Genomic DNA, 12,957 nt, shown 5'->3' with positions numbered 1-12,957 from the left:
CATGAGAGACGGGATATCATGAGAGACGGGATATCATGAGAGACGGGATATCATGAGAGACGGGATATCATGAGAGGCGGGATATCATGAGAGACGGGATATCATGAGGCGGGATATCATGAGAGGCGGGATATCATGAGAGGCGGGATATCATGAGAGGCGGGATATCATGAGAGGCGGGATATCATGAGAGACGGGATATCATGAGAGACGGGATATCATGAGAGACGGGATATCATGAGAGGCGGGATATCATGAGAGGCGGGATATCATGAGAGGCGGGATATCATGAGAGGCGGGATATCATGAGAGACGGGATATCATGAGAGACGGGATATCATGAGAGACGGGATATCATGAGAGACGGGATATCATGAGAGGCGGGATATCATGAGAGGCGGGATATCATGAGAGGCGGGATATCATGAGAGACGGGATATCATGAGAGGCGGGATATCATGAGAGGCGGGATATCATGAGAGGCGGGATATCATGAGAGGCGGGATATCATGAGAGGCGGGATATCATGGTTGGTTCTCGCGAGAGGACGTAGTCCGTCCTCTAAAGATTTCCCAACGTCAAGAAAACGGACAATTTATTAAAGTACCCTCTCCTAACCTACCAGAGGACCCAAAGCAGAAAACGGGACAGCACGTCACTTTCGCGAATCGCTTCCATTTTTCTAGTACGACAATTTTTTTTTTTTTAGGGGGGAGGGCCTTGAGGTAAAGGATACGGGCGAACAGCGACGTTCTTTGTAGGAGGACAGGTTGGAGGACGAGCTCTTGGCCTCGGAGATCGACACTCCCTCTTAATGATGATCATCGGAGGCTGCACGCATCAAACTAATTACCACTCGGAGCCGGAGGGCCTCCACCACGCACCACAAGCCTCCGCTCAGGCCTGGCCTCCCGCCCGCCACCCGCCGGACGACGCTTTCTGAAAAACACCATGAAAGATTCCTGGCCAGCAAAGTTGCACGAAGCACTCAGTCATCCATCAAGGCATGTTGTCTCTGCAGCTTGAGTATGCATATTCTCCCAAGGAGAGAGAGAGAGAGAGCGCCAGCGAGCTCAGGTACACCCATTATTTCCTACAAGGCTGTGGTACAAATTCACATTACTTCAGCTAATCTCACCGGAGCTCTTGGGGCCAGGTTGTGACCTTTGGCTCGGCGAGATATCTGGATAAAGTCAAAATATCAGCGGGTAGATCCTTCGTAATCAGCCACAGATGGTCAAAATCAAGCCCCGGCTTGAACCCCCGTCCACAGGACTGGACGGATGTCAACACACACACACACCCGTACACCCGTACTGCTGCTCCACACGGGACGAAACGCGCTTAACTTCAACCATAGGTTTTCCGAGTTCCTTGGGGGATGAGGGAGCCAGCTTATGCATATTCATACAAGGCTTCGTGTGCACATCAAGGCGTCGAACAGGGAGGAAACGCACTCCATTTACCGAGGCGACAGCCGGGCCCAGATAGCCAGTGTCTTCCTCCCCCCCCCTCCCCCCACCCCATCTCCCCCGCACCCTCTCACAAAAAAAAAAAATCTATCCCCCTCTATATACAACACACCGGCAACAAATTTAAATCGATACAATTTGTTGTGGTTCATCAAGACGGTGTCCATTCTACCATTGGTCAACAAGAAGATGTGTTTCCTCTGGAGAGATAGTTTGGTTCTCTTGAAGGTGGGGGACGAATCTGGTCATGCCTATGCTGCCCCCATCTTGCTCCCGTCCAAGATTATATCAAATATGTGACAGACGTCAACTGAATCTACATTTGATTGATATTCTGCCATCATCCGCGGTAATCAAACTGGCCAAATTCTTGAAACTTTGGAGCATGTGGCAGTGGCTTATAAGAATGTTGCAAAAAGTGCTTGAAGGTGACTTCAGTTAATACCATGTGAGGGGGGGGGGGCACCATGACCCGACCAGCCCCATGATCCGACCAGCCCCATGATCCGAGCCCCCCATGACCCGACCAGCCCCATGATCCGAGCCCCCCATGACCCGACCAGCCCCATGATCCGAGCCCCCCATGACCCGACCAGCCCTCATGACCCGACCAGTCCCCATGACCCGACCAGCCCCCATGACCCGACCAGCCTCCATGACCCGACCAGCCCCCATGACCAGACCAGCCCTCATGACCCGACCAGCCCCCATGACCCGACCAGCCCCCATGACCCGACCAGCCCCCCATGACCCGACCAGCCCCCATGACCCGACCAGCCCTCATGACCCGACCAGCCCCCATGACCCGACCAGCCCTCATGACCCGACCAGCCCCCATGACCCGACCAGCCCTCATGACCCGACCAGCCCTCATGACCCGACCAGCCCCCATGACCCGACCAGCCCCCCATGACCCGACCAGCCTCCATGACCCGACCAGCCCCCATGACACGACCAGCCCTCATGACCCGACCAGCGCCCATGACCCGACCAGCCCCCATGACCCGACCAGCCTCCATGACCCGACCAGCCCCCATGACCCGACCAGCCCCCCATGACCCGACCAGCCCCCCCATGACCCGACCAGCCCCCATGACCCGACCAGCCCCCATGACCCGACCAGCCCCCATGACCCGACCAGCCCCCATGACCCGACCAGCCCCCATGACCCGACTAGCCCCCATGACCCGACCAGCCCCCATGACCCGACCAGCCCCCATGACCCGACCAGCCCCCCATGACCCGACCAGCCCCCATGACCCGACCAGCCCCCATGACCCGACCAGCCCCCATGACCCGACCAGCCCCCCATGACCCGACCAGCCCCCCATGACCCGACCAGCCCCCATGACCCGACCAGCCCCCATGACCCTACTAGCCCCCATGACCCGACCAGCCCCCATGACCCGACCAGCCCCCATGACCCGACCAGCCCCCATGACCCGACTAGCCCCCATGGCCCGACCAGCCCCCATGACCCGACCAGCCCCTCATGACCCGACCAGCCCCCATGACCCGACCAGCCCCCATGACCCGACCAGCCCTCATGACCCGACCAGCCCCCATGACCCGACCAGCCCTCATGACCCGACCAGCCCTCATGACCCGACCAGCCCCCATGACCCGACCAGCCCCCCATGACCCGACCAGCCTCCATGACCCGACCAGCCCCCATGACACGACCAGCCCTCATGACCCGACCAGCGCCCATGACCCGACCAGCCCCCATGACCCGACCAGCCTCCATGACCCGACCAGCCCCCATGACCCGACCAGCCCCCCATGACCCGACCAGCCCCCCATGACCCGACCAGCCCCCATGACCCGACCAGCCCCCATGACCCGACCAGCCCCCATGACCCGACCAGCCCCCATGACCCGACCAGCCCCCATGACCCGACTAGCCCCCATGACCCGACCAGCCCCCATGACCCGACCAGCCCCCATGACCCGACCAGCCCCCCATGACCCGACCAGCCCCCATGACCCGACCAGCCCCCATGACCCGACCAGCCCCCATGACCCGACCAGCCCCCCATGACCCGACCAGCCCCCCATGACCCGACCAGCCCCCATGACCCGACCAGCCCCCATGACCCTACTAGCCCCCATGACCCGACCAGCCCCCATGACCCGACCAGCCCCCATGACCCGACCAGCCCCCATGACCCGACTAGCCCCCATGGCCCGACCAGCCCCCATGACCCGACCAGCCCCTCATGACCCGACCAGCCCCCATGACCCGACCAGCCCCCATGACCCGACCAGCCCCCATGACCCGACCAGCCCCCCATGACCCGACCAGCCCCCATGACCCGACCAGCCTCATGACCCGACCAGCCCCCATGACCCGACCAGCCCCCATGACCCGACCAGCCCCCCCCATGACCCGACCAGCCCACATGACCCGACCATCCCTATGACCCGACCAGCCCCCATGACCCGACCAGCCCCCCATGACCCGACCAGCCCCCCCATGACCCGACCAGCCCCCATGACCCGACCAGCCCCCATGACCCGACCAGCCCCCCATGACCCGACCAGCCCCCATAACCCGACCAGCCCCGTGACCCGACCAGCCCCCATGACCGGGGCGGTGTCTCCCTCCACTACCCGACCCCGCCATCACTACCAAGTCGCCCAGGATAACAACCCTGGCGACCAGTTGTTGCACATTTCCCTTCACATTCCCAGATCCACAAAAGCCAGAGACAAAAGTCGTGTGAGACTCGCGTGTTAGGGCCGAATCAATCACCTCACTTCGACCCTCCCTCTCTCCCTCCCTCCCTCCTTCCCTACCCCTTCCCTCCGGCCTCTCACCTCTCCCCTGCCTCCCACACCGCCCAGCCATGCCCCCCCCCCTCCTGCATCCCACTTCCCACCTGCCTCTCACTCCCCCACCTGCCTCTCACTCCCCCACCTGCCTCTCACTCCCCCACCTGCCTCTCACTCCCCCACCTGCCTCTCCCCCACACCAAGTACAGCCGAGATGCCCCCTGTCCGTTGTCTGGCGCTCTGTTGCAAGATGACTGTTGCTAAGCCGTTTACGTTGGAGTTGGAGCGTATGAGTGATTTAATGGTGAGTGTTGTGAGTGTGGGACTGGTTGTGGGCCCCTCCCTGCCCGTGTCCCACCATCACACATCCCCGCCCACCTGTCTCCGGAGGGCGGGCTTGGCTGCGCCTCTCAACCTCTCCTGTGTTTGACTGTCGTGATATTTAAATATGTGGATGACACACTCTTAACTCCTCTAACACTCCTCCCCCCCCACCCCCTTCCTCACCTCCTCCTCCTTCCCCCCACTCCTCTCATCGCCCTTCTTCTCACCCCTCCTTCTCCTCAGTTCTCTTCACAACTCTCATTCCTCACAGCTTGTTCCTCCTCACACCCCTCCCTGGCAGCGAGCAACCAACTATCCCGTGTGTGTGTGTGTGTGTGTGTGTGTGTGTGTGTGTGTGTGTGTGTGTGTGTGTGTGTGTGTGTGTGTGTGTGTGTGTGTGTGTGTGTGTGTGTGTGTGTCAGCCTCTTTCTTGTACAAGGAGAAGAAGATCATCTCGCTGCTCCCCATGTTTCTGCGTCCGTCTCTCTCCATTAACAGGTTCTGTTGTGCTCTGGACGTGTGTGAGGTAACGCAGAGCACTATCGGCCATTAAGGGTCGGGCGGGGCATCGTGAAGCTATTTCATTTGTCGGTCCGTCGTTGTTCTAACCCTGCCTCAATCAATATATCAATCCTGGGCTCGACTACAACTTTCTCCTCTGTATTTAAAGACCATATCTCGATCTTTTCAAACCGAATATCTCAAGCGATTTATCGCTTATAATTTCATTCGTGCGGTCCCTCCTTGAGAGCTGCGGGCAAGGCGGTCTGAGGGTCGCGGCCAGCACACGCACACCTCAGCATTAAGACATGTTATCAGACGTCTTGAGGAGCAGCCATACACTTAGACTTTCTTCAAGGATATCGAGTACACGCCGCTTTACAATTAATACAACAAAACGTGTAAATATAAAAATGATGAATTCTGTACCAACAGTCTACATTACCGAGAACTAAGATGCTATTTGTAATGTATTTTTTTTCTTTGCGACAGTGAGATGACACGACAGGTGGACAGCCCGGCGTCTTGACGGGTCTAGCATCGCGGGGGGAAGAAGCCGACGGAAAACTAACCCTTCTGAAGGAGCAAGAAAACAAATGACAGACGCGCTGACGATTAAATAAGCCTCTTCGCTGTGGTCTTGAAAGCTGGCAAGAAGAACTTGCCAGGCGAAAAGACATTGTAATAGACATTGTTTCACTTGCATGCTGTTCCCTCTGACCCATTACGTATGCCATCGACGTGAGCGACGTCATACACACACACATACCAACAACACCTGCTAATATCTGAGCGCCTTCTCAAGCCCTGTAAACACCTGCTGTTAGAATACCTCCCCCCCAACATCTCAACAATACTTACACCGAAATATCTGCCACTGTCGCAAGAACTAACTAGCTTCCCATACCCACAATCTTTATTATACGAAGCCCATGCCCCCCCCTTCCCACCCTATTCTTAATTACCTGCTCCTTCTGTACACCTGACGCCAGCCACCCCTACAGCGGCTTGGAACAGGTGACGCCTAAGAGTGAGGAGCGATCAGGCAGCAAGCCTACGGAGTCATACAGTGTGCTGGGAATGAACTCTCCTGGTGATGGCGTCTTGAGCCTTGAGCATGTCCTGTACCCCCCCCCCCCCTCGTCTTCTAGTATGGCCCCCCCCCACAAAGCCTGTGCCCCTGCCCCGGCAATACCAACAGAGCGCGGTGTGGCCGAGTGTCGGGTTACTTGGAATAATGTATGAATGAATCCTTAACCCGAAGGCAATTATCAGCCATTAGCCGCGGTCATCACCCCTGGGACGATTAGCGCAGGAGAAGCCGCTGGGCCCCGAGGAAACAAGAGGGAGATGCCCACCCGCCAAACACACACCGAAACTATGACGTTGCTACAACGTTCGAACAAGTTTTAACACCTCCTAACCAGTTATAACAACCAATATAGCAAGTTGTAACAACGTTCTAATACGTCATAAACACGTTAAGCCAAAATGTAACAACTTTATTACAAGTTGTAACAAGCGGAAAATAGAGACAGTTTCGGTTTGTGTTTCCAGGGCACAGACTATACCTGCTAGACGCTCCACTACGTCGTCAACAACTACCAATCACTAACAGCTGGATGCATTGGGATAAACAGCACAGCTGTCTAGGTGCTCGCTACAGCAGGTAAGCCTGCTGCAGTCACTGCTACACTTAGGTAAAAAAAAAAAATTAGGTCTATGTGGACCTTAGCAGGTGTGGATTAGCCACACCTAATCTCACACCTCTATGTGTGACCTTAGCAGATTAATGTGGACCTTAGCAGGTGCAGCAGGCTCGCTGCTAAGCAGGTAGCAGGTATCAAGCATGCATATGCTGACTTTCTTGTCTTATGACCGCAATTAGCCGCCAATCAAAATACTGTGAATATGCACGCAACTCCAGCTAAAGTTTTGAAAAACGATATGTGGTGAAGTCATTGCATTGCATTAGGCAACCGACGGCAGGGGGAGGGGGGTTCAAGAGCTGAAGCACGATTCAGCAGGCACAAATAGGTGAAATGAAGAGGACAGCACGTGTGCACGCGCTCGCACGCATGCACTAGACAAAAAGAGGCACTTCAAACCAACTTGAAAGTTGTCAACATAACAATGCAAGCAACAAAATTAGTCATTGCATTAAACAAGAAACTGCACCCAAAAAAAAAAGGCGGGCCTTGAGAGCTGATGCTCAACCCTGCAAGCACAGCAAGGCGAGTCCATGTCTCCTTAACCACTTCGTGATGTGAGGATATCAATCATAGCCAGTTCTAAGTCTCCTGACCGCACTCTTTTGTTGAACTCGGAGTAGGGTAAGGTGGAAGGTAAGGTGGGAGGAAGAGTGGGGGAGGGAGGGAGGCGGGGTGGGGAGGATTGAGAAGAGAGAGAGGTAAAGAGGAGTAGGAATGGAGAGAAGAAGGTAATGGTGAAAATGGTGGTAGACGGAGGGCACGGGATAAAAGATTAGTGGTGGTAAGGAAGAGATAAGAGTACAGAAAAGATGGTGAAAGGTAAATAGTAATACACGGGCGTTACTAATTACTTTCTGGGTGTCTTCTCCTACACTACACTCTCACTCTAGCTGTAGGGGAGACTAAGCTCAGGGAGACACAGGGGGTGGGTGTGGGCCACAGGGAGACACAGGTGTAGATGTGGGCCACAGGGAGACACAGGTGTAGATGTGGGCCACAGGGAGACACAGGTGTAGATGTGGGCCACAGGGAGACACAGGGGTGGGTGTGGGCCACAGGGAGACACAGGTGTAGATGTGGGCCACAGGGAGACACAGGGGTGGGTGTGGGCCACAGGGAGACACAGGGGTGGGTGTGGACCACAGGGGTTGGTGTGGACCACAGGGAGACACAGGGATAGGTGTAGACCACAGGGGCCAGGTAAGCTGAGTAGGCCTCATACTTACATCATTCCCCCTGTTTATACTCGCACGCCGAAGCCTCCTCCTCCTCCTCCTCCCCCGTCCTCTTCCTCCTCCTCCCCCTTCCTCTTCCCCCCTCCTCCTCTCAGCCAACAACTTACCTGCAAAAAGAGAAAATAGTAGGCGCCATTAGTCACTGGTGAGGTAGATAATGGAGTGTGTGCTTACAACTACCAGTTACACACGTTTTCCAGTCTTCAAATGTGCGGGAGTGAGTTAGTGAAGAGTTGTGTGACTTGTGTGTGTGGGGGAAGGAGAAGGTGTGTGCGGGAAAGAGGGGAGATAGTGTGTGTGTGTGTGTGTGTGTGTGTGTGTGTGTGTGTGTGTGTGTGTGTGTGTGTGTGTGTGTGTGTGTGTGTGTGTGTGTGTGTGTGTGTTTGGAAGGTGGGAGGAGAGGAAATTTTAATTTAAGAATGTTTGTGTGTGTTTGTGTGTGGTGTGTACTCACCTAGTTGTACTCACCTAGTTGTGCTTGCATGGGGTTGAGCTCTGGCTCTTTGGTCCCGCCTCTCAACTGTCAATTTCAACTGGTGCACAGATTCCCGTGTGTTACAATTACAGGACAATTACATTATAACAATTATAGATGTGTGTGTGTGTGTACTCACCTTTTTGTACTTGCCTATTTGTTCTTGCGGGGGTTGAGCTCTGGCTCTTGTGTTCCACCTCTCAACTGTCAATCAACTGGTGTGTGTGTGTGTGTGTGTGTGTGTCTGTGTGTGTGTGTGTGTGTGTGTGTGTGTGTGTGTGTGTGTGTGTGTGTGTGTGTGTGTGTGTGTGTGTGTGTGTGTGTGTGTGTGTGTACTCTCCTCAATAAGCTGGTAGAGTCGAGTACTAGCTCCTAAGCCCCGCCTTACCCGCTGCCGGGTGTCTCACAGGCCTACTCCGTTGCATCTAGTCGGCCCTTCAGATAACCATTTAGGCCTCCGTTGATAAAACACCCCACTGAGGCTCTGCGGTAAGATCCATTCCTCCACTAGACACGAGTGAGAAATCGACCTTGCAAGATGTGGGGGTTTAATATTATCGTGAGTCGGTTTTCTTCAGGCAGACGAGTATCCAAAGCCGGAACGTGGGGCCGGGGACCCCGAGTGTCGTTTGGGTGACACAGGAGGCATGGGAATCACCGAATTAGCGGTGTATCGGCGCGCCTCGGGTTCGACACCCATCCGTCTTGAGCTGCCTGTATCTCGGGGGTTTGTTATCTTGAAGCCTCGTGTCTGGCCCAGCTCGTATCTTGGGTCCCCGGTGTCTGGACAGGTCGTATCTTGGGTCCCCGGTGTCTGGTCAGGTCGTATCTTGGGTCCCCGGTGTCTGGCCAGGTCGTATCTTGGGTCCCTGGTGTCTGGCCAGGTCGTATCTTGGGTCCCTGGTGTCTGACCAGGTCGTATCTTGGGTCCCTGGTGTCTGGCCAGGTCGTATCTTGGGTCCCCGGTGTCTGACCAGGTCGTATCTTGGGTCCCCGGTGTCTGGTCAGGTCGTATCTTGGGTCCCCGGTGTCTGGTCAGGTCGTATCTTGGGTCCCCGGTGTCTGGCCAGCTCGTATCTTGGGTCCCCGGTGTCTGGTCAGGTCGTATCTTGGGTCCCCGGTGTCTGGCCAGCTCGTATCTTGGGTCCCCGGTGTCTGGCCAGCTCGTATCTTGGGTCCCCGGTGTCTGGCCAGCTCGTATCTTGGGTCCCTGGTGTCTGGCCAGGTCGTATCTTGGGTCCCCGGTGTCTGACCAGGTCGTATCTGGGAAACAGAGGGTGGGGGAGGGAGGGAGGTGAAAGAGATGAGATGGAAGAGGTATAGAAAGAGGGAGATGGGAGAGACGTAGTTGGGAGGCGAGGCAGCCAGCACATAATCCTAGCGCCCAGCACGCAATCCTAGCGCCCAGCACACAAGCCTAGCGCCCAGCACACAATCCTAGCGCCCAGCACACAATCCTAGCGCCCAGCACACAATCCTAGCGCCCAGCACACAAGCCTAGCGCCCAGCACACAATCCCAGCGCCCAGCACACAAACCCAGCGCCCAGCACACAAACCTAGCGCCCAGCACACAAGCCCAGCGCCCAGCACACACTCCTAGGCAACTAGGTAAGTACACATGGCTCAACAGTAGCCCTCACTTTCCCTTGCGAGTAAAGTAATTGCGCGGGAAATTAACAAATAACTTGAGCAATGTCCAAACCGCTCCACAACGTCCTCAGCGCCACACTCCAAACCTAACTTTGGAAAAAAAAATCACTTATGACCTCAGAATGAACCAAGGTGAGGCGCTAAGTAGTATTTTGTTTACATCTAACAGCTGGCGTTTAAATGCACGTGTTGCCTAGACCAGGTATACTGGACAACAGATACCAGGATGCAGGTGGTTGTGGTTGTGGTACCACACTAAGGATGAAGGTGGTGGTGGTTGTGGTACCGCACCAGGATGCAGGTGGTTGTGGTTGTGGTACCACACTAAGGATGCAGGTGGTGGTGGTTGTGGTACCGCACCAGGATGGAGGTGTGGGCTGTCTATCCCGGCCGTCAACTTAAAAACAAAACTACTCCTCTTAACAGTAGCAGCAGCAGTAAAATAGGTACCTGGGTGTTAGTCCGCTGTCACGGGCTGCTTCCTGGGGGTGGAGGCCTGGTCGAGGACCGGGCCGCGGGGACACTAAAAAAAAGAAAAGTCCCGAAATCATCTCAAGATAACCTCTTTACTGACAAGGATGATCAGTCAGTACAAGATCTTCCCTCGCCGTGAAGGAGAAGAACACGGCAAGATGATCCAAGCGTCAAGACGTGTTTCGTCTCAGGGAAGGTCGCCAGACTCCCACAACACCATCACGGTGTAGAAGGTCAACACATACACACACACACGAGCACCATATTGTTGCTTACTGCGTAGAGCTTCAGCTAGAACTCTCCTCGCTCACACGATTTTAATGATTCCTAGAATCGACGGGCTCACCATAGCCCGTGCTGCTTGGAACTTGGTTCCAGGTAGCGAATCTTTAACAACAACAACATCCTCCCATTACCAGGACGACCTTATGTATGTTCCGGTGCTTGACACGCTCATCAAATCAACATATCCTTTCATGGGATGTTTAATTAGCCTCCCAACCTTTACAGTATTATTTAACAAAAAAAAATGGTTTAATAATAACAATGAGAACATTAATAATAAATATTTTATTAACTGAATTATAGTTATTTTCAATTTCACATTTTAATCCACCGGTTTATTTTGACCATTTCCAGCCTCGATTATTATAGGAACATGTTTCCTCCAACGGCCCTCTCTCTCTCTCTCTCTTTCACCAATTGTCCTCCCTCCCCTATTCTCTTATTCTCCCCTACATATCCTCTTCTTTCCTCCTGTTCTCTTCCACGTCCGATTCTCTCCTCGGCATTTGTACTTTCCCCTCTGTTCTTCTCTACTCTCAGTTGTGCGGGTGTGTCGTCAGCTGTGGTCGCCTTCGTGTAAGAGGGAGCGCCAGGCGGAGCTCTAGGCACCATTAAACGTAATATATATTTTGCAGGATGAAGTCATAAACGAACCAACACGACCTGGCTTTCAAACGAGACCCAGATCGTGAGCCGGGTACCTTGTTTAATTCCTTCTGGAGGCTAGTGCTCTCGTCGTAGCATTTGGGCGGTTGGTGCCCAACCGTCTATATATATACCGTCTCTACCACTTCACTTATACATGTGGGTGGTATACCGGTATACATGCGCAAGGTATACCGCCTCTTTACCACTTCACTTCTTGATACATGCCATTTGTTCACAATTTGTAAGGTTCTCTCCGTGGCTCATTTTGGGTACTCAGTCTCCATCTGTGCCCCCTTGTGCGTGGGCCACCCGTGCTGAACAGTCTGCACATGGGCCGGACCTTTCCCTCGACACGGGTATGACTAACCCTGTGAGCTTGTAGAAGTGCGCCGGGGGGTGACTGGCCAGGACCTGCCTGGAGAAGGGATGCAGATAAGAAGAGCCAGGATAAATGATTCCTATACAAGGTGCTAAAGAGAGCCGGGAGCCGCGGGGGAAGGTGGGGGGGGATGATGAGGGGGGGCTGAATCCTGCATCCCCCCCCCACCAACTCCCACCCCTCACCCCACTCGCTATTGTAACCAGTCCCAACTTGGTGTCGGGATGTCACACTGCAATAAAATCGGGGTGAAGGTGCAATAAAGATGGTGGGTGTCAGGCCGAGACCCCAGCTCGTCATGGAACGCGGATCCTTATACCGTCCCCAACACTGTTAAGAGGGAAGCAGAAGGTGGGGGGACGAGGAGGACGAGGAGGGGCTACAAGAGAACAAGCGGATAAAGAAAATGGAAGAGGAAGGAAGGAAGGAAGGACACAGTCAAGGGAAAACGGGAGAATATGGATAAAATGCAAGAATGTGCCATTGAGAATTAAACAATATGGGGCGAATAGCGTCCGCTGAAGAATCTAATACTTAAAAAGAGGATCAAATTTCATCAGCTTTATGGACTATTTACATTTACTATATGTTTTTGAATTGCTCAGCAAAGCTACGCATTTGATTCATTGCTAGGCAGTGATGTGGTGGAGGCTGACTCCATACACAGTTTCAAATGTAGATATGATAGAGCTCGAGAAGCTCAGGAATCTGTACACCAGCAGGTTGACTGTTGAGAGGCGGGACCAAAGAGCCAAAGCTCAACCCCCGCAAGCACGACTAGTACAGGTGAGTACACACACACACCTCACACTTTTCCTCCGTAATATTCAGATACATATTAAGAAAATTATTAAGGAAATCCATAGGGTTAGCTGGGGTCCACAGATATCCACGAGGGGTCCACAGATATCCACGAGGGGTCCACAGATATCCACGAGGGGTCCACAGATATCCACAGGGGGTGTCCACAGAGATCCATGGATGCCAAGGGATATCCTCGGCATCTGCAGGTGCTGCACAAGAAGC

General features: G+C 54.3%; 2 protein-coding genes across 2 annotated transcripts; both read left to right on the top strand.

The window, feature by feature from the left end:
• The first annotated feature begins 2,055 nt into the window (after positions 1-2,055).
• Positions 2,056-2,385, top strand: LOC138362979 (protein kintoun-like). Its single transcript, XM_069321543.1, has one exon. The coding sequence runs from the start codon at positions 2,056-2,058 to the stop codon at positions 2,383-2,385; it is 330 nt and encodes a 109-aa protein (XP_069177644.1).
• On the top strand, positions 2,382-2,786 carry LOC138362974 (zinc finger protein 512B-like). The gene has a single exon (XM_069321542.1). The coding sequence runs from the start codon at positions 2,382-2,384 to the stop codon at positions 2,784-2,786; it is 405 nt and encodes a 134-aa protein (XP_069177643.1).
• Positions 2,787-12,957: the final 10,171 nt, after the last annotated feature.

The sequence above is a fragment of the Procambarus clarkii genome, chromosome 1 (genome assembly GCF_040958095.1).
Source record: "Procambarus clarkii isolate CNS0578487 chromosome 1, FALCON_Pclarkii_2.0, whole genome shotgun sequence".
In the NCBI taxonomy this organism is placed as follows: Eukaryota; Metazoa; Arthropoda; class Malacostraca; order Decapoda; family Cambaridae; genus Procambarus; species Procambarus clarkii.
This window is presented reverse-complemented; position numbering and strand designations above follow the sequence as displayed.

What these genes read in the sequence shown, in the direction of transcription:
- LOC138362979 (XM_069321543.1), top strand. Translation starts at nt 2,056, where the DNA reads ATGACCCGACCAGCCCTCATGACCCGACCAGTCCCCATGACCCGACCA.
- LOC138362974 (XM_069321542.1), top strand. Translation starts at nt 2,382, where the DNA reads ATGACCCGACCAGCCTCCATGACCCGACCAGCCCCCATGACACGACCA.